Source organism: Bubalus kerabau, chromosome 5, assembly GCF_029407905.1.
Source record: "Bubalus kerabau isolate K-KA32 ecotype Philippines breed swamp buffalo chromosome 5, PCC_UOA_SB_1v2, whole genome shotgun sequence".
NCBI classification, from domain to species: domain Eukaryota; kingdom Metazoa; phylum Chordata; class Mammalia; order Artiodactyla; family Bovidae; genus Bubalus; species Bubalus kerabau.
Genome location: NC_073628.1, coordinates 54,400,296 through 54,426,859, shown reverse-complemented (window position 1 = coordinate 54,426,859; position 26,564 = coordinate 54,400,296). Strand labels below are relative to the sequence as shown.

General features: G+C 58.0%; 1 protein-coding gene and 1 pseudogene across 3 annotated transcripts; both read right to left on the bottom strand.

Moving 5' to 3' along the window:
- Positions 1–2,258, bottom strand: part of LOC129652740 (coiled-coil domain-containing protein 3-like) — a 43,138-nt pseudogene extending 40,880 nt beyond the window's left edge.
- Positions 2,259–12,195: 9,937 nt separating this feature from the next.
- On the bottom strand, positions 12,196–25,964 carry LOC129653865 (ladinin-1-like). Of its 3 annotated transcripts, none has more exons than XM_055583525.1 (14): positions 25,810–25,964; positions 18,391–18,504; positions 17,077–17,149; positions 16,855–16,992; positions 16,505–16,591; positions 16,193–16,273; positions 15,678–15,983; positions 15,077–15,184; positions 14,740–14,783; positions 13,699–13,771; positions 13,477–13,614; positions 13,126–13,212; positions 12,813–12,893; positions 12,196–12,642 (listed from the first exon to the last, which is right to left on the bottom strand). In XM_055583525.1, the coding sequence occupies exons 1-14, from the start codon at positions 25,845–25,847 to the stop codon at positions 12,637–12,639; spliced, it is 1,374 nt and encodes a 457-aa protein (XP_055439500.1). In that variant the 5' UTR covers positions 25,848–25,964; the 3' UTR covers positions 12,196–12,636. The 3 variants fall into 3 exon arrangements, with proteins under 3 accessions (XP_055439500.1, XP_055439501.1, XP_055439502.1); XM_055583526.1 differs by having other exon boundaries at positions 15,678–15,980; XM_055583527.1 differs by lacking the exon at positions 16,855–16,992.
- Between the last annotated feature and the right edge of the window lie 600 nt (positions 25,965–26,564).

Here is a 26,564-nt window from a genome sequence, read left to right as displayed (position 1 = left end):
AAGCCCTGTGAGCACCTTCCCAATCCCTTAATGCCCCCGACCCCAGGCCCTTCCTCTATAAACTTTTGCTATTTGGAAGAGCCTGGCATTGAGGTCCGCTGGCAGCTGATATGAGCGAATCTGAGTGAAACAAGAGGACAGCTGGGCTGCATTCCACACCAGTCCCATCTTGGCATTTAAGCAGGTGTGCAGGATTGAGTAACTACACATTTCTCATCTAACCTGCACCAGGTGTTCTGCATCAGTTACTAGGATTTAATCTCAACCAACCTTGTTTGGCACATTATGAAGGTGAGGCTCTTGAGGTTCTCGACAAGGTCAGTAACTTGCTCAAAATGACAGGAAGAATGGAGCCAGAATTCCAACAACCATCTGATTCCAAAGGTGTTTGGATTGGTTTTGACCACTGTCCATCCCAAACAACTTCCACGGCATCCACTGTAAAATATAGCTTTCCTCCTCTATAAGGATTCTACCTCAATTAGGGTTCCACTTTCTTATTTCAAACTCCAGGAGACACCATCCTCTGAACTCTTATCCACAGGCATCTAATCTGCACCACAGACCAACTTGCATGGAACTCAACCAGAGAGGGCTCCTGTCCGATTGCCCTTCATACTCCTCAGAGCACTGTGACCAGGGCCTTCTTCCCCCATTACCCCCCGCATAAACCTCTGCTATTGGGAATAGGCTGTTTGTTGCTGGAAACCACCTTGAGCTTTGGCCTGAAACACTCTTCCCTGGTCAAGCACGGGAGCCATCCCTGTTTTTCCAACAGTGTTAGCCAGTGACACCCAAAATCTCTGTAGACTCAACATGAGGGGCACCAAAGAGCAGAAAATGGGAAGGAGACCAGGGGAAACATCACTTAACATCACCCAGACAGGATTCTGGAGGAGTTCCAGAGCCTGCTGGGGATAAAGGTACCTCTGCTGGCCAGGCCAAGTGGCCAAAGGGATGGTATGGGCGAGAGTTGGCAGGCTCACCTGAGGAAGACGAAATAGGGGTAATTCTGGACCACGGTGTGGGAGTGATAGGAGAAGTAGCCCAGGCCGGTGAGGTTGAGCCTGGAGCCCCCGGGCACCTCGAGCATGCTGCCCCATGCCTGGTCGCACAGCATCTGGATCTCAGCGGAGTAGAAGAGCCCCGCGTCGCTGGCCTCATACTGCCAGGGCAGGTAGCCGTGCATCTCCTCGTGCAGAGCCAGCACCTTGGCGTACACGATGATCTCGGCCAGCTCCGCTCGGCAGCCCTCGCTCAGGGGTCTCCACTCGGAGGGCAGCTGGCAGCCGCAGGCGACCTCTAGCCCGCCAGCCAGGCAGAGCGCTGCGAGCAGCAGCGGGTGCAGCATACCGGCGGCGAGGGCGAGCGGCGGGCGCTACCCGGGGCGCATGGCCGGGGGAAGCGGGGAGCCCCAAGGCAGCAGGGAGAGCGTCTGGGAACCCGAAGTGCCGGGCCCCACCAGTGGGAGGGGCAACCCGGGGCGCTCGGCTCCGCGCACTGCTGCGGAAGCTCAGCGTGCTGCTCCCTCCTCCGCCGGGATCCCCCTGCGGGGCCTCGCTTGGGAGGCTTTTAAAAGGGCACGGGTAGGGCCGGCCACCGCCGCCTCCTGCCCCCCGTGGCTGGGGCGTGGGCTGCAGCGGGAGGGGCGGAGGCGGGAAGCCGTGCAAGATCGCGAGGTGCTGGGGAGATAGCGCAGTCGGCGCTGGACCGGGAGTTCAGGGCCGAATTCGGTGTTTGCGCCAGCGCGGAAGTCCGCGGCCGAAAAGTCAGTGTGGGGAGAGGTGGCCCAGCCCTCTTCCGGATCCCTGCGCACCGACCAGGTGGAAGCTTTGCAGGCACAAAGCGCGCTCCAGTCATGACCTTCTTAGAATGATTGCCATCAATTGCCATGAGTACTCAGCCTACGTTTTTGCATTTTCTGAGTAGTTCATTTACACTCAATGGCACAGAAATCGAGCTTTACTGTCGCAGAGTTTACCTTGGAAATTCTGTGTGATCTAATAAACTTTTCTGCTCTCCCTTTCCATCTCTTATGTTTTAACGATGCTCTTAGGAAAGCCTTCAACATCGGAAAAGCCAAAGCCACATTGCTTGGATTTTCCTACAGCTACATGGTCTCATGATTAACCTCATTCCTACTTTCAGATTCTGAACACCCTACACCTGAGAAATAGATTCAGAAGTTCCAAAGAGCTTTTCACAAGTCAATGAGTGACTCTGAAGAGACCTAAACTCCACAGTTAAATCTTTATTTCTAAATTAGGCAGTTCCTTTTATCTCCCAATTGCCTTAATTATTCTTCATGTAGTAAGAAAAAAAAGATTATTTATAAGTATAAATATTTTGTATAGTCAAAACATCATATATATGTAATAGCATGGATATAATACACATATCATCGTACATATGTCATACATATTATATTTACAATAAGTTGATAAGCAAAACTGCTGTAAAATGGAAGGCTCTTTGTTCTGCAAGCATCTTATTAACCAGGCTTTCTGCAAGTTTAAGTCTTAGAACTCAGCCAAAGTCTTCTCTGACTGAAAGGAAGAGTTCTTAGGGAATTCAGAAAGGAAAGGTAAGGAGAAAAGTGGGGAGAGGGGAAGAGAGAAAATTCCAAGGCCTCACATCCCGTGACAACAAAATCTTCCTGTGATCCCCAAGTCTTCAGTTAGGACAATTAAATTCATGCATGCTTCTTGTGGCAGGGTAGAAATCCAGCTGGCGTGAGGCAGGGACTCAGGAGGAAGAGGCCATGAGCAGCATGGTCTCAGGGAACCAGAAGACCCTGGGAAGGCTTTGGGCGTGCCTTGAAGTGAAATGGCCAGGACTTCAGCCAGTGTGGCGGCCCAGCTTCTGAGGGAATGAAGGCTAAAGATCCATAAGGTCTTAAAGATCCATAAGACACCAATACAGAATCCAACTGGTGACTCAGTGGACAGATGTGTGCTTAATCGCTCAGTCATGTCCTACTCTTTGCAATGCCAGGGACTGTAGCCTCCCAGGCACCTCTGTTCATGGGTTTCTCTGGGCAAGAGTACTGGAGTGGGTTGCCATGCCCTCCTCCAGGGGATCTTCCCAACCCAGAGATCAAACCCAGATCTCCCACATTGCAGGCAGATTCTTTACCGTCTGAGCCACCAGGGAAGCAGTGACTCAATGGACCAGATTCTTAGTCCTACAAGATCATCTGTGTTGGAAGAGGAAAGAAGTAAGAGTAAGAGCTCCTCACGGACAATAACTAACCTCTACATAGCTGGAAGTCAGACTGGAGCCTCAATTAATTCTGTAGAAAACAGTTATATTGAGGGAAGCAATGGACAGTAGTCCCAATGGTATATGACTCCTCCTGACTACCCCACCACCACCATGGGAGATGGTAGAGTTAAGCTTTTCCCACAGCAGAAATGGCATTTGAGGATGGCATCAGACATCCTACATTAGGACTGCCCATTTGTCTCTCCTTCAATATACGAGTTAAAACATTTCATAACGTCTTAGTCTGTTCAGGGTGCCATGGCAAAATACCACAGCCTGAGGGGCTTAAACAACAGACATTTATTTCCCACAGTGCTGGGGGCTGGAAGACCAAGATCAGGGTGTCAATGGGATTGGTTCCAGGCTAGTAAACGGCCACCTTTCCTCTGTGTCCCCACATGGCCCGTCTTCTTTGTACATGTAGAGAGACAGAAATGTCTGGCCCTTCTAAGGACACCAGGCCTCTCAGATTAGACCACACTCTTGTGACCTCATTTAACCTTAATCACTTCCATAAAGGTGCTATCTCCAAATACAGTCTCACTGGGGGTTAAAACTTGAACAGAAAAATTCAGGGCAGAGAGGAGGGGATGTGAACAAGGGACAGAATTCAATCCATAACAGTCATTTAGCAGGTGTTCTGCAGGTTTGTAGAGAAAGAGGGGATATAAAATGGTTTATATTTCTGGCACGCTAACTTAGAGCAAGCATTGCCAAATTATAATATTAACAATAACAACTGCTAACATTTATTCACTGCTTACTATGTGCCAAGCACTATTGTAACATATCGCCTATGTTATCGTAATGAATGCTCCAAACACTCAAAATGGGCACTGCTATCATCCTCAGGTTAGAGACAGGGGACTTAGGTACGGAAAGGTTAATTGACTTACCCAGGATCACATAGCCAGAAAGGAACTGAGCCAGGATTCAAACACCAGCATCAGATTTCAGAGTTCATGTTCTTAACTACAGCATTAAAATATGGATAAAACAAGCAATGTTTTAAAGGCACAGGTGGGCCCTTTATCAAGAAACAAGTAGAGGGGACTTCCCTGGTGGTCTGTGGATAAGACTTCATGCTCCAAATTCAGGGAACCCAGGTTCAATCCCTGATCCAGGAACTAGATCCCACATGTTACAACTAAAACTCGGTGCAGCCAAATAAATAAATGAATATTTAAAAAGAAGCTGAGTTTATAAATAGTAATAACCTTTGCAGAATCACCAGTGATGGCTAAATGGGGGAGTAACCGGACTAACATTAATTTTGTTTTCACCAGCAGCCCTGCTCAATTTAAATTAAGTTTATTTTAAGTTAGTGCTGTAACTTATGCAGACAAGAGAATAAGGATTTTTTTTTAAATTGTATCTAGTGCTTCAGAGGGCTGGAAAAAGTTTTTCTCTTTCTACAGACCTGAAGACCCTGATTATTCTTTCCATTTAGATGAACAAAGAAGTGAAAATCAGTATGTACAGCTGATGTCTCTCTTGTTGTATAAACTGGACAGAATCAAAACTCTTCCAGTACTACCCAGAATGCATTTTCCAGATGCAGGGGCCTATGAGGGTTGTCCTTCTCCTGGATTCTTCACAGACACATCAGTCATGTTTTTGCTTCTCTAGAAGGTCTGGCAAAGTGCCTCCCTGATTGGGATTGTTCACCTGGAGCCCTGGACATATGTGAGCATCCCCTGGTGAGCAGCTCCCATTTGGGGACCAAGATCTCTAAAGAAGCAGAGCTCAAGGAAGCCAGGATGGGAAGCAAAAATTCTACAGCTGGGTTGTAGGTTCAGTAGTGAAACAAGTGGCTTCCACCCCTTGATTACAAGACCCATATGTTCTGGCTGTTGGGGGAAGATAGCACCATTATGCTTCAAATATACACTATATCCTTCACAGCATGTACAACACCCTTTAACATTGCACCCCATCCTTTCAGGATGTTGATTCCCATCTGACACACTTGAGTCTTCATTAGCTATCACACTGTCTCAGTAAGCTTTCAAAATTTGCCCAGTTATTTCTAGGTGATGCCGTCCTCGGTAAAACCAGTTAATTCCACGGCCAAGGGCACATTGCTGTATTCCCTTTGCCATCAAAGAAGAGATGCTATGAAAACCACTGATCAGAAGCAATGCTACAGGAAGTACCACGATGCTCAAAAATGGGTTCTGTGGACAGAGTTCCTGGAAGAAGCACTGTGGGGCAGGAAAAGCAGATCGACACCTAGAATGTATCTACTCCAGTGAGGACAAGTCTCCGCTCCCTGCAAGATGGAAGAGGTTCAGTGTAGTCACTTCAGTCATTTCAGTCACTCGGTTGTGACTGACTCTTTGCAACCTCATGGACTGCAGCACGCCAGGCTTCCCTGTTCATCACCAACTCCCAGAGCTTGCTCAAACTCATGTCCATTGAGTCAGTGATGCCATCCAAACATCTCATCCTCTGTCATCCCCTTTTCCTCCTGCCTTCAATCCTTCGCAGCATCAGGGTCTTTTCAAATGAGTCAGTTCTTCACATCAGGTGGCCAGAGTATTGGAGCTTCAGGATCATTTCTTCCAATGAATATTCAGGACTGATTTCCTTTAGGATTGACTGGTTTGATCTCTTTGCAATCCAAGGGACTCTCAAGGGTATTTTGCAACACCACAGTTCAGAAGCATCAATTCTTTGGTTGTTAGCCTTCTTTATGGTCCAACTCTCACATCCATACATGACTACTGGAAAAACCAAAGCTGTGACTAGACGGGCCTTTGTCAGCCAAGTAATGTATCTGCTTTTTAATATGCTGTCTAGGTTGGTTATAGCTTTTCTTCCAAGGAGGAAGCATCTTTTAATTTCATGGCTGCAGTCACCATCTGCAGTGATTTTGGAGCCCCCAAAAATAAAGTCTCTCACTGTTTCTATTGTTTCCACTTCTATTTGCCATAGAAATGATGGGACCGAATGCCATGATCTTCATTTTTTGAATGTTGAGTTTTAAGCCTTTTCAGCTTTTTTTGCTCTCCTCTTTCACTTTCATCAAGAGTCTATTTAGTTCCTCTTCTCCTTCTACCTTAAGGGTGGTGTCATCTGCATATCTGAGGTTATTGATATTTCCCCTGGCAATCTTGATTCCAGCTTGTGCTTCATCCGGTCCATCATTTCGCATGATGTGCTCTGCATATAAGCTCAATAAGCAGGGTGACAGTATATAGCCTTGACATACTCCATTCCCAATTGGGAACCAGTCAGTTGTTCCATGTCCGGTTCCAACTATTGCATCTTGTCTGCATACAGATTTCTCAGGAGACAGGTTAGGTGGTCCGCTATTCCCATCTCTTTAAGATTTTTCCACAGTTTGTTGTGATCCACAAAGTCAAAGGCTTTAGTGGAGTCAGTGACGGGTGCAGCCCCTGCCCAGCACCCCAGCACTCACTCATTCTCATCCACCGTCTCTTCCATGTCCAACATGGCCACCTCTTCCCTCTACAGAGATAGAGAGACAGTCCAGGTGGGCAGAGGGCCAGCCACCCATTTCTGTGGGAAGCGCTGAGCCTGCCATTCCCCAGCCCTGGACCAGCTGCACCAGGCCTGTGCCCCTGTCATGCAGAGATGCCGTCCCAGCAGGGCCAGGCTGCAGGCTCTGGAGTCTCCTGCAGCCAGGCCTCTGCCCAGGGAGTGGCTCAGCGATAGGGAGGAACCCGAAGGGTCAGCCGACGCCTGGGGCCAAACTCAGGACCCATGGTCACGGGGAGGGGCTGCTGCATGTGGTTCTGTCTGTAAAGCTCTCAGGGCCACCACGGGGCAAACACAGAGGATGGAGCAGGGCTTCAGGGCCTATGGAGGCCGGAGGGAAACGCAGGGGACACGCAGCTCCAGAGCCACCCAGGGCCACTGTGTTGGTGGCTGCACAGACACACACAGGTAAACAGCTGGGGGTTCACCCTCACATACGGTCACACACACATAGCACACACCAGACACACACCAACACACACCAGATACCAGATCCACAAAGGCTAAACGGAAGGGAGCTCACCCTCACACATGGCACACACACACAGCAGACACACACCAGACACACCACACATGGGGAGTGCAAGCTGAGCAGGGAATCCATGGAGAATCACAGATGAGGGAATGCCCACATCCCAGCCTGTGTGGTGGTTCCCTGGGGACCCTGGGTGGGTGTGGGGTCTGTTCATCTCTCACAGCCACCGTCTCTATGAAAAGCCCAGCTCCATGGAGCTTCTCCAGGGTGTCCCCCATGCGGCACTGGGAACAGAAGCTGGGGCTGAAGCCCCCCCTCCCAAGGCCTGTGTGGAGGCAGCCCAGGGTCCCGCATGGGGAAGCGTCTTACTGTCCTGTCACTGTGAGCACAGGGACAGGCCAGAGGGGTGGCTGGGAGGCGGGCATGGCTCAGGACACGGGCTCCAGGCCCCATGTGTGTGACCGTGGGAAGGTCATTGGCCCCCTGTGCCTCAGTTTCCTCTTCTCCAAGGGGAGGAAGGCTGGGGTGAAGGGAGGCTGCACCCAGTGCTGTGGCCACCAACCTGTGACTCAGGCCGCGGTGACAGCACCCTGGATGGGGTGCTGATGCCCACTCACCTGTCCCCCAGACCCTGCCCTCATGACTGAGACACACCCAGGCACCTGTCTGCAGACGTGCCATGAGCGTCAGCTCTGGCAGGTGGCATGGTGCCCACCACAAGGCAGCCCCTTTGTGGCTAAGAGGTGCTGAAGGAGCCCTGCCCGCAGCCCCCAGGGGAGACTGCCTCAGGCGGCAGCCTCAGGCTGGTGACTCTTCTGAGCCTGCTCCCAGTCATCCAGCCCTGCTGGGTCAGAGCAAACAGACCTACAGTGGGGCAGGCAGGGTGGGGCTGGCAACAGGGTGCTTTGGACTGAAGCTGGCTCCCCTGGGTGGGGGTACTCATCCCAAAGAGTCTCCAAATGGGGCCTGGGGGAAGAGCTGCAGGGGGACAGCCGAGGGTGGGTGAGGACTGGGAGGTCAGCACTGCTCGGAGCCCCAAGGGAGCAGTCAGGCCAGGGGCCTGAGCCCCGGGAGGAGTCTGTCACCCTGGGGTGCAGGGAGGCCTCTAGGGAGGGGTTTGGCCAGCCTGGCGTGCGGCTATCACGCTCTCTCCTCTGTGGCCTGCCCTCCTGCCGGCTCTGAGCCACCACATGGCCCTGCGAGCCCCTCTACTCCTGCAAGCACAGCTCCTAAAAATAGAGCTGCTCAAGAGGCAGGTTGGGGTAAGGGAGGGATTCTAGCCCATAGCATGCATCTGAGATCGTGTCTAGGCACTGTTGCCAGGAAGGCGGGGGCCAGGGGGACCTCCAGTTAGGAGAGGGGCCAGAAGGCCCATGCCAAGCCCCCACCCATCCTTTCTAGCAGGTCGCTATCACAGCCAAAAGGCCAGGGTCACCTTTCTTGGGGAATAAAGCAGAAACCATAGAAGGCAGAAAGAACACTGGCCATGCTGTCAAAGGCCCAGGTTTAATACCCAGCTTTGTTGTATGACCTTAGCTGAGTCACTTAACCTCTCTGTGCCTTCGTTAACCTATCCATGAAACAGAAAGGCGGAGGCCCCACTCTCAGCCCTGTGCCCGGCAGGCAGCTGGACCTGACCGCAGCTGTTGACCCACCCTCAGAGCTGGACCAGGGCAACGTGATCCTCCCAGATTCCTCTCCTGCCTGAAGTCCCAGGGTAAAGAGGAGGAATTCGGGAGGTCAGGCCTCCCAGCTGCACCAGGACAAGAATGAGCCTCAAACGCCCATCTCCAGGTGCCCGCCCCCCCTGTGTTCCTTTAGGAGGGAGTGGTTCTCCCTGCAGAGCTCCAGCAGGCACTCTCCCCAGGAGAGTGGGACGGGGGCACTGGACTCCGGGTTAACACCCTCACCCAGGGAGTCGGAATCCCCTCCCCAGGAAGCGGGTCTCTCCACGCCACTCATCCCGCGCCCTGTCCAGGGTGGGACCCATCCCTGCATCTGCCTGGAAGGGCCTCTGGGGTCCCTGGTCCCCTGGCTGCCTTTGGTGGGCGGCCTTTCTCAGAAGTTCTGACAGCTTCTGAACCCCAGGGAGGAGAATGTGGCCACGAGGACTGTTCTGACTAGTGTGGGCACCCATGGCCTGGCTCTGCTCCCCAGGGAGGAGGTGCCAGGATGGGGGCAGGGGCTCCCCGCCTGGAGGGAGGAGGTGCCAGGATGGGGGTCCCCGAGGGTCGGAACATCATTTCATTTAAAGGCCTGGTAATTATCTCTCCATCTTACAAACGAGGAAACAGACCCAGGGAGGGACAGGTATTCACTCAAGACCTTCCACCCACCCCAGGCCTTCAGTGGGAGGTCTGTGATCAGACCCAAGTCCTCAGGCTGAGGATCAGTTAAACTAGGCTCAGTGATTTATCTCTGAGATAAAGCTCCGGAGGGAAGGGGGCCTCTCCCAGCTCCGACACCCAGTCAGAGTGGACACTGAGACTTGGGACAGAGGGCCCAGACTACAGGGCACCCCTCTGCTCTTAAAGCCTGCCCCAGTCTTACCCAGAACAGGAGCTGCCAACGGACCCGTTGTGCTGTCTGCTCTGCCTCATGGGGTCTGGGAGAGGGCAGGGGCTGGACAGGCTTTAAGCAGGCCCACGGCCCGGGGGTGGGAGAAATGTGTGCAGGAATCACGCTGGAGGTGGCGGGGGCAGAGGGAGAGGGAGTGTTGGCTGCTAGTTTGGCAGGTGCCAGGGACAGGGCTAAGGGAACATGTACTCCAGGCCATATAAGCACAGAGTCGGACACGACTGAAGCGACCTAGCAGCAGCAGCAAACCCACTTACAATGTCCAAGTGGCCAGCAACAGGGGCCTTGCATTTGCTTGCACGCCTGTGTCTGCGGCCTCCAGCACAGTGCCTGGGTCATGGAAGGGCCCGGGACAGGACAAAGAAGAAGAAGCAAACCTGGGGGAGGCCTGCTCTCTGAATTCTCAGGGCCCCCGTCCTGCCCAACTCCTCCTGGGCCCTGAGCCCTGGCCCTGCCAAGGGCAGCCTGTGGGTGATGCACACTCCTCTCCATGGGCAAGGATAACCTCTCCCTGCTTCCCCCCTCGCCTGACCCATGTCCCGCCCGCCCCTCAACATCACTGCCTGGGGAGCCCCAGGCCCTGTCTGTCACACACTCCTCACCTGCTCTGCTATCGATCTGGCCCCGTTTCAGCTGAGGCTGTCATTCCACGGTCCCCGGGGGCCTCTGAGCCCAGTGGCCTGAGTTGCCTTCTCCAGGCTCAGTGGCCCTTCCCACACCAGTAGATCTGGGGTGGGACCGGCTGAAGCCAGGAGCCAGCAGCCGGCACCGGGGGAGAGTGAGCAGCCAGGCCGCCACCCCCTCTCCTGGTCTGGCTCCCGGGGGCCCAGCTGGGCTTTTGTCCTGGCCCAAAATCTCCTGCAATTTAGGAACCACTTTTCCTACACCTTCCCTTAACTCGACCTACTTCAGTGGGTACCTTGTAAGCTCAAAAGTCCTTCAAATGGGACAGAATTTGCTTCCGTGGATGCCTGGGAAAGGGCTCTGGCACCCAAGGCCCCACAGGAAAAGCCTGGCTGTTTCTAGGCATCCATGGCGTGACTGTGTGTGTGGCCTCCAGGGACCGTCCTAAGGCAGGATGGACTGACTCAGAGCACGGGCGGCCGTCCCGGCAGCCGCCACAGCTGGCCTGCCCTGGATGCCCTGCCCTTGCACACGAGGTGAAGTCACCTCCCTGAGCTTACATCAGAGGAGGGACGAGAACAGAGATGGTGCCCACAGCCCTGAGGACCCACAGGAGACCTGGCATGGGAGGCAGGTGCAGTCAGGTGGGCGCCCAGGCTGTGTGCTGTCCTCACACGTCACCCTGAGGTCGCCCTGGGTGTGTGACCCCCGCCCCCAGAAGGGTGAGTGCAGGGCCTTCGTGTGTAGATGAGTGAGTTCAAGAGGGTGGGTGATGTGGTGCTGCCCTCTGCACCCTGCCCAGGCAGCCCCGATGGGCACTGAGGGCTCCCCCCGGGGGCAGCAGCACCAGACGCCCAGACCCCAGGGCCAGGTGGGCCAAACCCCTCGGCCACTCTCAGACCCCCATGCTGGAGGGATGGCTCTGCTGTGCTGGGCAAACCCACCCACCAGGACCTTCCTGAGTGTAGCAAGCAAGCGCTCAGCACCTCTCGTCCGCTTGCTGACAGTTTCTGGTGGGGCAGCACAGAGCGTGGCCTGCCTCTCTGGGGGTGCCCAGCCCAGCCCTCCTGGCTCCTCCCGGGAACTCCGAGGTTACACAGGTGGTGGTGGGTGGGGATGGTTGGCTAGGGCCTCCGGGTCCCGCTGCCCCCAGCTCCGGGCCGGCATGGGGCCGGCCATGCAAGACCCCCTGCTGGAGGCAGGTGAGTCTGGGCTCACAGGTGGGGCCCCAAGGCCCTTCCATCCCTGGCTGCTGTACGTGGGACAGGAGCCTCCCGCAGGACCAGGCCCACAGCAGGGCTGGGGCAAAGGAGGTATGGGGTGTCACTGACTCCAGAGAAACCCAAGCAGGCACCTGAGAGCAGGGTTCTAACATAAGTCTAGTGATGAGAAAACGTGTGGACCACACACACAATTGTGTGCACACACACGTACGCCCCCGCCCCCCCCACACACACCCCTCAGCCACACACAGCATGCAGGGCTGATGGCACCAGGCTGGCTCTGGCTCCTTGGTCTACACACAGCTTAGCGTCCCCTCTGGTCCAGGAGGGCAGGGGAGCAGAGAACTGCATTTGGGGGCAAGTGTGTTGGGCTGTGGCCACAGAGGATGCTGGCAGACAAATGCTTGCCCCCCTAGGGCCCCCACAGCCAAAACATCATCCCCACGCTGTTTAGTCTCCACTGAAAAGCAAAGCTTCCGAAAAGAGTGATTTTAAAGCTATTATTGGTCACACCTGAGAGTGAATGAGTTTATCTGCTCTTTCTTGAGTGTGGGGAGGGGGCACAGGATGGCTTGGCCAGGGCAGCAGGTGGGGCGTGAAGGGGAGCAAGGCAGGGCCCGGGAGGGGTCAGCATGGCTCCTCCAACCTGGCAGGTGGCACAAGGATGGTGGGGGCCAGCCTGGGAGAGGTACACAGAGACACTGGTGCCACTGGATGGAGGAGGAGGAGGAAGAGCAGGAATCCGCGTGGACAGGGTGGTGAGGCTCTGTGCAGATGTGCAGTGCCCGCATCTGAACAAGGCACAGGGCATGCCTGCCCCAACAGGGGTGTGGGAAAGATGCCAGCCAAGCCACGGGGCATGCCTGCCCCAGAGGGGTGGGGAGGATGCTGGCCAGCGTCCTCCCATATCCAGTGTGGAAAGCGAGTGGGAGAGGCGACCAGCATGGCTGCTGGCCTGGGACTGGCTCCTCACACCTGTGGGACAAAGGGCGGTTAGGACAAGGGGGTTCCCGGGGCAGGGCAGGGATGCCCCCATTTCCCCAGTACCCCCATGCTGGGCAGAGCCCAGGCCTGCAGGGAGGACTGGGCACTGGCTGGCCCGATTCTCCAGGGACAGCGGCCCCAGCCCCTGGGCCCCCTCTCACCTCGGGACCCAGCAGGGGCTCTGGCTTCTTCCTCCACTGGGGCCTCCTGCCAGCTGCCGACTCCCTCTGCATCTCCTGGTTCTGGGCATCGGGACAGAGACCGGGCTCAGGCTGCTGTAGAGCCCCCTGGCCCACCCCTTCCTGGGGAAGGACCCCAGGCCTTCCTCCTTCTGCCCTCTGACCCACAGGATTCCCCATGGCCATCCCACGTGCAGAGCATCTCCACTGTGCTTGGGGCTGTCCCTTCCCTGATGGGTCATCCTATGAAGAGAGGCCTGCAAGGAGACCAGGGCCAGAGGGGCACGCACGGTACCTGTGGGCCCTGCTGTGTTGACTCCTGGGTCCTGCTGATCCACAGGTTGAGCCGCGACTTCACCACCCCTGAGAGCTGCAAGTTCTCCTGAGAAGAGAGCTCCCACCATGGGGCTGGGCTGGCATCTCCAGAGGGGCCCCCTCACCACATTTACATGGCCCAGGCCACCGGACCCTCCCCAAGAGCTGTGTGCACAGCTGGGCTGGGGGCTCAGAGACAGGCATGTCCGGGCCCTCCAGTCTGCCAGATGGACGCAGAAAAGCATGGAGCTGTCCTGCAGTGCCCAGGCTCCAGCTCTGCACACCCTAGCCTCAGCGGCCTGCAGACGCCTGGCAAGCCAGAGCCACTCACCTTGCAGCTGGCAGCTGGACCCTCTCGGCTCTGGCCCACCAGCTCCTTCTCGAAGAGGTGGTGCATGCTGGTGACATCCACAGGAGCCCGGAGGAAGTCAGTGCGGAATGGGTTTGCACACTTGACAGACTCTGATCTCTGGGAGCAGAGAGCACAGGCTGCTGAACCTGGAGGGTGAGGCCCCTGGCAGGCCCAGAACACTCCAGGGACTGGCCTGCTCACCTGTATGGCCAAGAGGTATTGCTCCAGCTTTGGGCCTAATTTGACCGAGCTGGCTGGGAGCCTCCTGCTGGTGCTGCAGGGCAGGAAGACAGGGCAAGGCAAAGCAGGTGAGGCCCTGCCCACCCACGGGACACTGGGCCTGCCCCTGTGTCCCACCTCACTCTGGCAAAGAGAATGCGGCCTCTGTATACAGACGATGGGGGCTCCCTGTCTTCCTGAGACATGGTCCATTTGGCAGAACTCCCCAGGCCAGGATCAGCTGCTGTCCGTGCCCGTGGAGTCAGTCCCGCCTCAGACACTGCTCCCCTCCCTCCACCTTCCACCCCCGGCCCCCAGGCTCCCTAGTCCAGATCAACCCCATCCTGCCCTCAGGCACAGGCAGCATGAAAGGCTCGTGACTTGGGTCTGATGCCTCCTGAACCTGGTGCCCCCACCCTGGTCCCCATGCTGCCACGCTTGGTGGCTGGCCTCCATGTGGACTCCGCTCCAAACCCCTCTGCTCGCCGACCCTCTGTCCAGAGCTGCCTGCAGAGCTCTCCCCACCTCACGTCCCCTGATGCCCTCCTCCCCCTGCCGTCGCCCTGCTGTCTCACAGAACTCTCCCCACCTCATACCCCCTGACGCTAGCCATCTTTTGCCTTCACCCCACTCTCACAGGCTGAGCTCCCCTGACTGCAAGGGGCTCCAGCCCTCGGCTCCCATCCTGAACCCCTGGATCCTCCATGCCCTGTGGTTCCTGCACGTCTCACTCTGAAGTGAGGGCAGCAACTCCCTCATCCACTGTGTACCCCACGTCCCCCAGCCTCGCCCACGACCGCTGACCTCAGGGACAGTCTCAGGGCAGACGGTGCAGCCTGCGTGCATGAATCCCAGTGCTTGACTCAAAGGACCCCAGCGCACCCACTCGCCCCCCCGGCACCCCGTGGCTCAGGACTGCCCTTCCCACCCCCCCCGCCCCCCCCAGGCAGCTGGACCCTCCCCTTGCTGCACCTCAGGCCTCAGCCCCACATCAGATGAGCCCTGGGGCCCCCAGGCCCTGACCTGTGAGTTAAGGCCACCTCTGAGCTGTCTTTAGGGGGGCTCATCTGGAAAGAGAAGGAAGGTGCCAGTGAGCGGGGTCCATGGCAGCCATGGCCTTCACAAGGGAGGACTTGGCTCTCAGAACACAGCCCACCCTAGGTTCTCCCCAGCACTCCCCTCTACACAGACCCCAGCCACACCCCCATGAAAGGCCCACCTCAGGCCTGGGGCACGGCCCCTCCCATCAAGCCAGGTCAACAGTCCCCCTTGACACCCCCAGATCTTCCCAGGGTGCCTCCTGCCTGCCTCTCCACTGCCCCGAGCCCTGCAGGGAGGGGCCCACAACAGCCAGGCTCACCCTGGGGATGGTGCGGGGGCTGGAGCATTGCAGGGTGCTGCTGAAGGTGGGCAAGGCCCGTGTCGGCGAGGGGGCCTTGGCCTCAGCCTCCGTGCTGCGAGTCCTCACCTGGACCGAGCAGGGGGCAAGTTATGCAGGAGGACGGGCAGCCTGGAGCCCCGCAGGCCTGGCTCACCCTAGCAGCTGCGGGGCAGTGGCAGCAGGCCAGTCCTCTGCCCCTGCCTGCTGCCTCGGCTGTGGGGGTGCAGCCACAGGCCTAGGGCCAGGCCAGTGGATAGGGCTTCCAGGGGCGGGGAGGGGAGGGCCTTCCAGAAGCATCTGAGGTGTTCCTGGAGTCTGGGCCTGGGATGAGAGTGTGGTGTGGGTACCAGGTGAGATCCCAGCCCAGTCCCCCGTCCTGCGGGCAGCAGAGCAGGCAGGGAGGGGAGACACAGCTGGGGCTGGCCTGGAAGGGGGAGGACAGGAACAAGGCAGGCAGCCAGAGATGCCAGGAGGACAGCAGATGCGAGGACAGGAGACAGGGAGGCCACCAGAGATGCCAGGAGGATGGGGAGGCCACCAGAAATGCTGGGAAGACAGGGAGGCGTGGGGCACTGCGCACCTGCAGAGTGACAGGCGGGAGGCCGCCATCCCGGGGCAGAGGCCCCGCCGAAGACTCAGGCTCCTTCTCAGGCCCAGTGCCCCGCTGCTCCCTGGGGCTGGATGGGCACTCTGCTGAGGCTGAATGCTCCCAGTCCTGGGGCCTCAATGGGGCCATGGCCCTGCCTGGGGCTGGCAGTATCTCGGGGACTGGGGTCTTCTCGAAGACGGTGGCTTTCTCAGACACCAGTCTCTTCTCCGAGTCGCTGGCTTTGTCTGGAACTTCCCTCTTTCCTGAGACAGCTCTCTCCTCCAGCACAGAGATCTTCTGGGACATGGAGCATTTACTGGGGCTGGGGGTCTCAGGGTCCAGGCTTGCTTCTGGCTCAAGTGTCTTCCCCGCAGCAGTCGGCTTCTAGGAGCCCGCATGTGCCCTGCCCGCCAGGCCCCCTCTGCCAGGCCTGCAGTGGAGGAGTGGGTGCCTGCCAGCCCACGTTCTCCAGGGACAGCTGCCCTGACCCCTGGGCCCCCGCTCACCTCGGCACCCAGTGGGGCCTCTGGCTTCTTCCTCCACTGGGGCTTTCTGCCAGCTGCCAATTCCCTATGTGTCTCCTGGTTCTGGGTATCAGGACAGAGACCAGGCTCAGGCTGCTGCAGAGCCCCCGGCCCACCCCTTCCCGGGGGAGGACCCCAGGCCCTCCTCCTTCCACTCTCTGACCCTCAGGCTTCCACACGGCCATCCCACGTGCAGAGCATCTCCACTGCACTCAGGGCTGTCCCTCCCCTGACGGGTCATCCCACTATGAGAGGCCTGCAGGGAGACTGGGGCCAGAGGGGTACACAAGGTACCTGTGGGCCCTGCTGTGTTGACTCCTGGATCCTGCTGATCCACAGGTTGAGCCGCGACTTCACCACCCCTGAGAGCTGCAAGTTCTCCTGAGAAGAGAGCTCCCACCTTGGGGCCGGGCTGGCATCTCCAGAGGGCCTCCCTCACCACATCTACACGACCAGGCCACGGGACCCTTCCCCAGAGCTGTGTGCACAGCTGAGCTGGGGGCCCAGCGACAGGTATGGCTGGGCCCTCTTGTCTGCCAGATGCACGCAGGAAAGCACGGAGCTGTCCTGCAGTGCCCAGGCTCCAGCTTTGCAGACCCCAGCCTCAGCGGCCTGTAGACTCCTGGCGGGCCAGAGCCACTCACCTTGCAGCTGGCAGCTGGACCCTCTCGGTTCTGGCCCACCAGCTCTTTCTCAAAGAGGTGGCGCTTGCTGGCAACATCCACGGGAGCCTCAAGGAACTCAGTGTGGGATGGGTTTGCACCCTTGACGGACTCTGATCTCTGGGAGCAGGGAGCACAGGCCGCTGACCCTGGAGGGTGAGTCCCCTGGCACGTCTAGCACACTCCAGGGACCGGCCCGCTCACCTGTATGGCTGAGAGATATTGCTCCAGCTTTGGGCCTAATTTGACTGAGCTGGCTGGGAGCCTTACGCTGGTGCTGCAGGGCAGGAAGACAGGGTGAGAGAAAGCAGGTGAGGCCCTGCCCACCCACGGGATACTGCGCCTGCCCCTGTGCTCCACCTCTCTTGCAAAGAGAATGTGGCCTCCGTATACAGACTGTGGGGGCTCCCTATCCTCCCGAGACACAGTTCATTTGGCAGGACCCCCCAGTCCAGAATCAGTTGCTGTCCCTGCCTCATGGAGTCAGTCCCACCTCAGACACTGCTCCCCTCTCTCCACCTTCCACCCCCCGGCCCCCAGGACCCCCATCGCAGGTCAACCCCATCCTGCCCTCAGGCACAGACAGCATGAAAGGTTCATGACCTGGGTCTGATGCCCTCCTGAACCTGTCGGCCCCACCCTGGTCCCCTGCTGCTGTGCTGGCTAGCTGGCCTCCATGTGGACTCCGCTCCAAGCCCCTCCACTTGCGACCCTCCGTCCAGACCAGCCTGCATAGCTCTCCCCACCTCATGCCTGTAAGGTGCAACCACTCCATGTTCAACAAACACCTCTCCTGTGTCAGGCCCTGCCACTTACAGATGAGGAGCAAAGACAGGCAGGGAGCTGGCCCAAGTCACACGGCAATGGGCAGGGGAGCTGGGAGTGGTGCCCAGGCCTTCATGCCTTTGTGGCCACGTGGGTGCGGTGCAGGCTGAATGCCCCATGGACCCCTCTCCAGGAGCTGGGGAGCTGCACACAAGGCTGCCCCAAATGGCCTGCAGCAGAGGGGCCCCTCCTGTGCCTCCACCCTCCCGCCCGTGGCTCCGGTGAGTTCACTTGCTGGCTGAGTCTCCTGCCAGATCTGCGAACTGGGCTTGTTTGGAGGTGAGAGGAGATGCATCCCCCGAGTGGACCCCATCCTCGTGGATAGGCATGTAGGGGTGCTCAGCCTCGGGGCTGGTGGTCAGACCAGCAGCACCTCCTTCCCATCAGAGACCACAGGGGTCCACTAGCAGAAGGGGGCTGGGCTGAAGGGGCATGGTAAGCCCAGGGCCTGACGACCCCCAGGCATTGCCCCTGGTGCACGAGCCATGCACCCACCCGAGAGGTGGGTTGGCACCCTCTCAGGAGCATGGAAGGATGAACTATGCTTATAAAATGCCCAGGAAGAGTGGCCCAGCTCACCCACGCTGGTCCTGACTGCTGTCCTGACCAGGGTGGGGACCGCAGAAGGTCATCCCACTCCCCAGGCAGGGGCAGCTAGTCCATCCTCACTGGGGTCCCGCCTCCCACCCACACCTCTTGGGGTCCGGTGGGTCCTTGTCGTCTGTGGTGAAGCTCAGGTTCTGGTGTTGCCACTGGTGTTCTCGCTCCTGTTCCTCCTCATCCTCCAGGGTCGACTGCTGGGTGAGGCTGGGGGGTACAGAGGGTCAGCGGAGCCTCAGGGTGACGTCCAGAGCGTCCCCATGGCCGACATCAGGGGGAGGGGAGCGGCAGGCTGGACTTCACCCTGCACCCACACTGGAATGGGGGTCTACTTGCCTGGGTGTCCTGCAACCCCACTGCAATGGGAGTCCACCTGCCTGGGCACCCCCGCACCCCCACTGGAATGGGGATCCACCTACCCGGGTGCCCCCACACCCGCACTGGAATGGGGGTCCACCCTGCCTGGGCAACCCTGAACTCCCACTGGAATGGGGGTCCACCCTGCCTGGGCACCCAGGGACGTGGCAGGATGGTCACTGCTCGGCCTGAAGGCGGCAGGTGAACCTGGCAGAGCCCGGCTTTGATCTGAAGCTCTAAGATGAACAGTTACTGAGAAACATCCCAGCTCCCCAGCTCCCCCAGGATGTCCCAGCCCCCAGACAGAGATCCCAGATGAACCAGCCATCCCCAAAGGGGAACCCAGCATTGCTTCGCTCACTGCCTAGGCACTCCGTCAGCCTCCTTCACCTCTGAAAACCAGCCTTCCCATGGGTTGGAGTGAGGGGCACAGCCTGCCTCTGGCCCCTGGTCACTCTCCCAGGCATAGTCACTCACAGTCATTCATAGTCACTCTCAGAACCATAGTCACTCTCATACCAGTCCCCCTCATAGCCACCCCCTGGACCCCACCTTCCACCATCCCGCCTCCAGCCCCATGTCCCTACAGCCTGCCCCAGCCTCCCACAAGTCATCCTCACCCACCTGCCCGCGCACCTACCTCCCCCCAGTGGCCCACCCCCATTCTAGCCAAAGAACAAAGAATGTCTGAGGAACCGAGCTGGGCCAGCCTCCCACTGGGAACTGTGGGGTCACAGATCCACCGGCAAAATACTGAGAAAGGGAAGTGAGCCCTGCTCTGCACCGGGGGGGAAAGGGCTGGACTTCAGAGGGAGGACAGGACAGCCTGGAGGCCAGAGGCTGGGCCCACGGGGAGGGAGGCTGAGTTTCCCCAGAGGCTGCAGGGGAAGCTCCAGGCCATGTGGGTCAGAGGTACCATCCAGCACTGTCTGGCCCCGATCAGAAGGGTCCGGGGAAGGCAGTCCTCTCGCCTCCCAGCATCACTGCAGGGTAGTAAGGCTCCCACCTGGTGAGCACCCAAACCTGTTCCCCAGCCTCTCCACTGCCCTGTTCCTACCATGGCCTCCCCTGCCTCTACAGAGCTTCACATGCAACCACGGAAGAAGTATCACGGGAGGAGCAGACACATTACCTGGGGGAAACCCACAAATTTTATCAACTGAATGACATATAAACCTAAGAAGCTTCCTAAAGGAAAGAGCCCCCGGACCCTGGGGAGACTTCTGCAGGGCCAGGTCAGACAGCCTGCTTGATCCTCCCACCTAAGAGGGGTCACTTCTCTGTACCTCCCCAGACCTCCTCCCTAAAAGGGGCAGGAGCCACACCATCACCCTGACCTCTTTGTTCAGGCCCAGCATCATGTTCGCTGACCTGGTGTTTAGTAAACTCATGTTTTTTGAGCAGGGTCTGCACACAAGTGGGTTCCAGGGCTCCCCGCTCACGAACAAATGGACAGGAAGGACCAAAGACAAGGGGCGGCAGTGCTGGAAGGGACAGAGCTTCGAGGAGCCGGGTGTGCTGGCAGAGCTGGGATGTGCGGCAGTGGGCAGGGGGATGCTGAACTTAGCAGAAGGGGCCCCAGAGCGGGTGCTTGGAGACCAAGGGAGACGTGGGTTCACTCTGTGTGTGGGGAGTCACTAGGAGACTTAAGTGATGGATTCGGGACACAATTTGAAGGCCGAGTCCACTGGGTTTGCTGGGGGGCTGGATGGGGATGGGGGGCCAGTGAGGCAATGATAAAAATGATGGCAAGTGGGCTTGAGCAGCTCCTGGTGGTGCTTTTAGAAGGCTGGGGGCCATCAGGGAGGGAGGGGTTCAGTGAGATGTCTGCAGCAGTGGTGGGGGGGGACGTGAAGGGTGAGGAGACACTCGCTTGATGGAGGAGGGGGGAGCCAGCCTGGTGGACCGCAGGAAGGGGATGTGCTGGGACTGCAGGAAGGGGCCCACCAGGGCAGTGCTGGACAAAGAGGCTCCCAGACCCTTAGAAAGAGCCCGACTGGACAAGAGACAACTAGGGGTCTCCAGTAGGAGGAGCTGGTGATGCCCAGCATCTGAGAAGGGTTAACAAGAAGCAGTATCAGAAATTTGCAAACAAAGTGTGGAGAGCTTGTCCCATGGGGAGAGAAAAGGCCATGGGACAGAGCACATCCACCATGGTGCCCAGAACATGTGTGCCACCAAACGTGGCACCAGGTACGGGGGGCAGGGCGCTTCTCCTCGTGGGGTCACCAGATCTCTGCCTGACATGTGGGAGCACAAAGGGTCGGCAAACCCTAGGCCCCACACTGGCATCTGCCCACACCTGGCTGTCAGGCTCGCTGATGGTGCAGACCTCAGTGCCCCTGCCTGTCAGGGCTCGACTCCCCCCAAGTGGGTGGGAAGGGCTCAAGCCCAGGCACCACAGCCTTGATCATGGGGTGGAAATTGGACCACTCCAGGCCTCTGCCGTCACTCACTCCACAGGAACCCACGGCCCCTCCAACCAGGCCCTGATGCCCTCATCCAGGTGAGAAAGACCCCCTGCACGTGGCTTCCCCTGGGTCCAGATGGTCAGCCTTCCCCCTGTGGACCCTCCCTCAAGTCCACTGTTTGGGGTCAGCCATGTGCTGCAGAGATGAGAGACCACCCCCCGCAGGGAGACTGGCCCACAGACCCGGGACTCCCCTGCACACCTGCGGCCAGGTAGGGATGGAACACCCAGGATTCCTTGGGCCTGAGCAAGCCTGTTCCCATGCAGGCCACTCAGCCTTCAGGGGAGCTGCTGGTTTGTCGGTGCAACCTGGGTCAGACAGCGTGTGATCTGTTGGAGCCTAGTCTCGGGGAAGTGACTCACCCCAGGCAGCTTTTTGCCCAGAGGGTGTCAGCCCAGGCATTCTGGAGTGACCCCTAGCTGTACACCAAGACCCCACTGCTCACCTCGGTGATGTGCTAACCCCCAACCACACCCCCCAGCCCAACAGAAACGTTATCTCCACCAAACAAAGAGCTACCCCTCTTAAGAGAAGGAAAGGAGAGAAGGACAAGAGGGGTGGAGGTCAGGCTCCCAGGGGGGCGGGTGAAGCCCCAGGAATATGGTACCCAAAGGCCCAGGGCAGTGCCAAAGAATGTTCAAGCTTCTGGACAATTGCATTCATTCCACATGCTGCTAAGGTTATGCTCAAAATCCTTCAAGTTAGGCTTCAACAGGATGTGAACTGTGAACTTCCAGATTGCAAAACTGGGTTTAGAAAAGTCGGAGGAATGAGAGATCAAATTGCCAACATCTGCTGGATCATAGAGAAAGAAAGGGAATTCCAGAAAAACATCTACTTCTGCTTCATTGACTATGCTAAAGCCTTTGACTGTGTGGATCACAACAAACTGTGGAAAATTCTTTAAGAGATGGGAATACCAGACCACGTTACCTGCCTCCTGAGAAATCTGGATGCAGGTCAGGAAGCAACAGTTAGAACTGGACATTGAACAATGGACTGGTTCAAAATTGGGAAAGGAGTACAACAAGGCTGTATATCATCACCCTTATAACTTATATGCAGACTATAATAACTTATATGCAGACTACATCATGCAAAATTCAGCTGGATGAATCCCAAGCTGGAATCAAGATTGCCAGGAGAAATATCAACAACCTCAGATATGCAGATGATACCATCCTTATGGCAGAAAGTGAAGAGGAACTAAAGAGCCTCTTGATGAGGATGAAAGAGGAGAGTGAAAAACTGGCTTAAAACTCAACATTCAAAAAACTAAAATCACGGCATACAGTCCCATCACTTCATGGCAAATAGATGGGGAAAAGGTGGAAGGAGTGACAGATTTTATTTTCTTGGGCTCCAAAATTACTGTGGATGGTGACTGCAGCCAAGAAATTAAAAGATGCTTGCTCCTTAGAAGGAAAGCTATAACAAACCTAGATAGTGCATTGAAAAACAAAGACACTACTTTGCTAATGAAGGTCCATATAGTCAAAGTTATGACTTTTCCAGTAGTCATGTATGGATGTGAGAGTTGGACCATAAAGAAGGCTGAGCATCAAAAAACTGCTGTCTTTGAAATATGGTGCTGGAGAAGACTCTTGAGAGTCTCTTGGACAGCAAGGAAATCAAACCAGTCCATCCTGAAGGGAATCAACCCTGAATATTCATTGGAAGGGGCAATGTTGAAGCTGAAGCTCTAATACTTTGTCCACCTGATGGGAAGAGCCAATTTAATGAAAAATATCCTGAGGCTGGGAAAGATTGAAGGCAGGAGGAGAAGGGAATGACAGAGGATGAGATGGTTGGATGGCATTACTGACTCAATGGACATGAGATTGAGTAAGCTCCGGGAGTTGGTGATGGACAGGGAAGCTTGGCCTGCTGTGGTCCATGGGGTCTCAAAGACATGACTGAGGGACTGAACAACAAAGGGCCCAGAGCAGTGCTCAGCACTCAGAAGCACATGTGTTTGGTAAATACAGTGACCAGTAAACCAATAAACAAAGGAATCAGTGAGTGCTCTGACATGTGCCTAGACAGCACCGGATGCTCACAAGTGCCACTGACAAGAGGCCCCCACAACCTTGAGGAATGCGGGGGTGGGGGCACCTCCATTCTGCAGATGAGGCTTCCAAGGCTCACAGGATCAACAAGGTACATAAGGCAGGATGGCCAGTAAAAGAAGGAGCTGAAGTTCCCAGCCAGGGCAGCCTGTAAACCACAAGCCCCAGTGCCAGGAAGGACACCCAGGGAGGCTCCACCTTCTCAGAAGCCCAGGAGCTGAGCGTTCAGAGGGAGTGGGGTGCCTGGGACTCCCCAGGCTGGCTTGAGCTCCAGTGAAGACTGGGGAAGCAGGTTTGGGGAGACCCAGCGGCCAACAGCTTGTCCTTTAGAGCACCAGGGTCACTGCATGCCAACACCCGGGGGTTCCCAGCCATGGCCACCAGCTGAAGCCCCAGCAGCCGCCCCTGCTGCCCTCACTACCTAGCCAGAACTTGGACATGCAGCCCTCTTTGCTCCAGGCAGGCCTTCCAGCACCCATGCTCCATCCTTAGAGAAAGGGATCTCCTGTTCTCTTCTATGGTTCAGGAAACTCCCTGCCCACTGTGCAGGGGAGAGCCAGTTTAGCTCCCTCCCCCAGGCCCTTCTTTCTGAGTCTGCCCTGCCCATGGTCAGCAGCTGAGGGCAGGGGTATCCCTGTGGGCAGGTTGACCAGCAGAACCCTTCCTTCCTAAGGGAATTGCACACAGAAATCTGCTGTGTGTCAGGTCAGGGCTCAGCTGCCTGGGAAGGGTTAGCAGGGGAGGGCAGAGGCTGCCCCAGGGCATTCTGTGGAGGCCCAGGCTCAAAGGGCAGGACGTGCAGACCTTGGGAGGGGAAGAGCGGGTGCAGGCCTGACACCAGGCCCTGTGACCCAGGGCCAGTGTGTTGCCCGAGGGGAGCTGGCCTCCCCATGTGAGGGGCCACTGTCAGTGGTCAGTGAGGTCCCCTCCAGCCCTGACAGTCTAGGGAGAGGTGCCAGGGAGAACCAGGAGGCTTGGGAGGTGGCAGGGCTGCAGGAGGCCAGGCAGGGAAATGACTAACCCCTCACCGCTCTGTCCTGGGCACCCGACCCACCATCCAGGGCTGGGCATTTTAAACTGGCGCCAAGGATGGGCGGCCCACTGGCTCTCTGCTGCCCACCTGGGCCCTGCCTGGAGCCACACTCCTTACACCCTCCTCAATGCCTCCAACCCTCTCCTGGGAAGCTCGGTTGACAGTGACTCACAGCCCTTCCCTCTGCCAGCTGGGGCTTGTTCCCGGGAGGTGGAGGGTCCTGGCTCCAGCTGCCTCCTGGGCGAGCATTGGCAACAGCTGCGGCAGCTCAGGACCCTGGGGAGGCAGGGCAGCTTCCCCAGAGCACTCAAGCCCACCCCTGCACCCACAGGAGCCCAGGGCCTCTGAGCAGAGGGCCAGCGAAGACCAGACCCTGCACCGTCATCCTCAGTGGACATCTGAGCAGACGCAAACACCAAAGGCAATGTCAGAACCTCCCACCCCCCCAGACTTCTCTGCACTACACAAGGCCCACACGTGCGTGTGCACATACACCCAAACACAGACAGGGCCCGCCTGGAAACACAGACACTCCCACATCAGAGTCCAAGACCTTGACAGCCAGCCCCACCCTCTGCACAGACCCTCCCTGGGTGCGACTGGCCTCTGAGATGCTGGGCCCCCCGTCCAGAGCACCAAGCACCTCCTTTCTTGGGGCGTATCCTCCCCTCTCCAGACCTCACAGGCCTCTGCTGCAGAGAAGTGAGGACAGAGTCTAGGGGGACCCCAGCCCTGGTGGGGGAGGTACTGCCATGGGGGGGGTCCCTGGAGCTTGGGATCCTTGGATGGTGGGGGGGGAGGGTAGGGTCAAAGTCCAGATGGGAGGGTCTGCCCACACCTGCAGAGGCAGCCTGGCCTCACCACACAAACGCCCACCTGGGGCCAATTTCTACCAGCTAGAGCCTTCAGGTCAAGGAGTAGGGACCCACCCAGCACCTGCCCATCCACTACATGGGCCTCAGTCTTCTGAGGGTGGCATGAGGGGGGTCAGGAGATGCTCTTGGGAGCATCTGAACTCCAAGAGGAGTTCAGGTGTCACCAATCACATGAGGGTGCTGCCTCCTGGACGCCCCCCCCCCTCCCCCACCACCCAGGCTTCTCTGACCCTGCCTAGATGTCTAGCAGACAAAGACTAGACACCCAGTCCCTGGACCCCTTGAAGGCCCTATTCGTGAGTGAAGACTGAAGCACAGAGAGGGAGAGTGCCAAGAGAGGTTTCTCAGCCCTGACAGCACACCAAAACGCTGCGCCCAGAGCCTGAGCCTTATCCCTGGGAGGTCACTTACCCGCTCGGCCTACTCACTGACCCTGCGAGGCAGTGTGGCAGCCTCCTCCCGGGAGGGGCCTCTCAGACTCTTCAGAGAAAGACAAGCAGTCAGGGGCGGCTCAGAAGCTGAGACTTGGCCGTTTACCTCCTGAACGTCTCCTCAGCCCCCAGAGCGGCCTCTCCGGCCTGGACAGCCCTCCGCAGACAGCCTGCTCGGGCCTGCGTCCGCAAAGAGTAAGGAGGGCCAGAACCCCGGCGGCTGCACGGTGTGGCCCCGACCCTGTGGCCCCCGGAGCAGTCAGGACTCAGGCTCACCTGGACAGAGCGGCCCAGCTCTTCCTGCTAACTGACATGCCGCCAGACCTCCGCGCGTCCCGTCCGCTCCGCGCCGCCCCGCGCCCCTCCTGCGGCGCGGGTAGGCTCACCTGGCCGCTTATCTTGGGCTGCGCGCTCACAGCTGCGCCGCCTGCAGCCTCAGATTGGCCTGCGGGTGGGGTCGTCGCGGACAGAGCCTCCCCGGTCCCGACCCTGGCCTCCCGGGTTGCCGCACCAGGGGACAGACAGACGGATGGACGGGCGGACAGGCGCCCAGGCCGCGCGCGGTGAGGCGTCCGCCCAGGGTGGGGACCAAGACTTCCTGCTTGGATCCTGTCTAATCAGCCCGCCGGGCCGCCCCCTCCCGCGGGTGCCCGACAGGGAGTGGGGTGCACCACCGGGAGTGGGGTGCCCCGGGTCAAGCCCGCTCTCCGCCCGCCGACCGGTTCGACCTTGGGAAACCCAGCTGGGAAGCGGGCGGGCAGGCGCGCATCTTGGGTCCGGAGCCAGAGCTCTCCCCAGTAGCTCGCGGGGAACTGCGGGCACGCCCCGTGCAAAGCCCGCCCCTCCAGAAAGAAGAGCCGGGATCCCTTCTGCACACTCAGCGCTCAGGGCTCCGAAGAAGCCAAGGCTTCGGAGGCGCGCTCGGACTTTGGGCTGGTGGGGCAGGGGGTTGAACCCGGCTGGCTTCCTCCCGGGGAACAGCGAACAGGGGAGTAGCGCTCGAGTTCTGGAGCGACTGAGGTACCACCTGG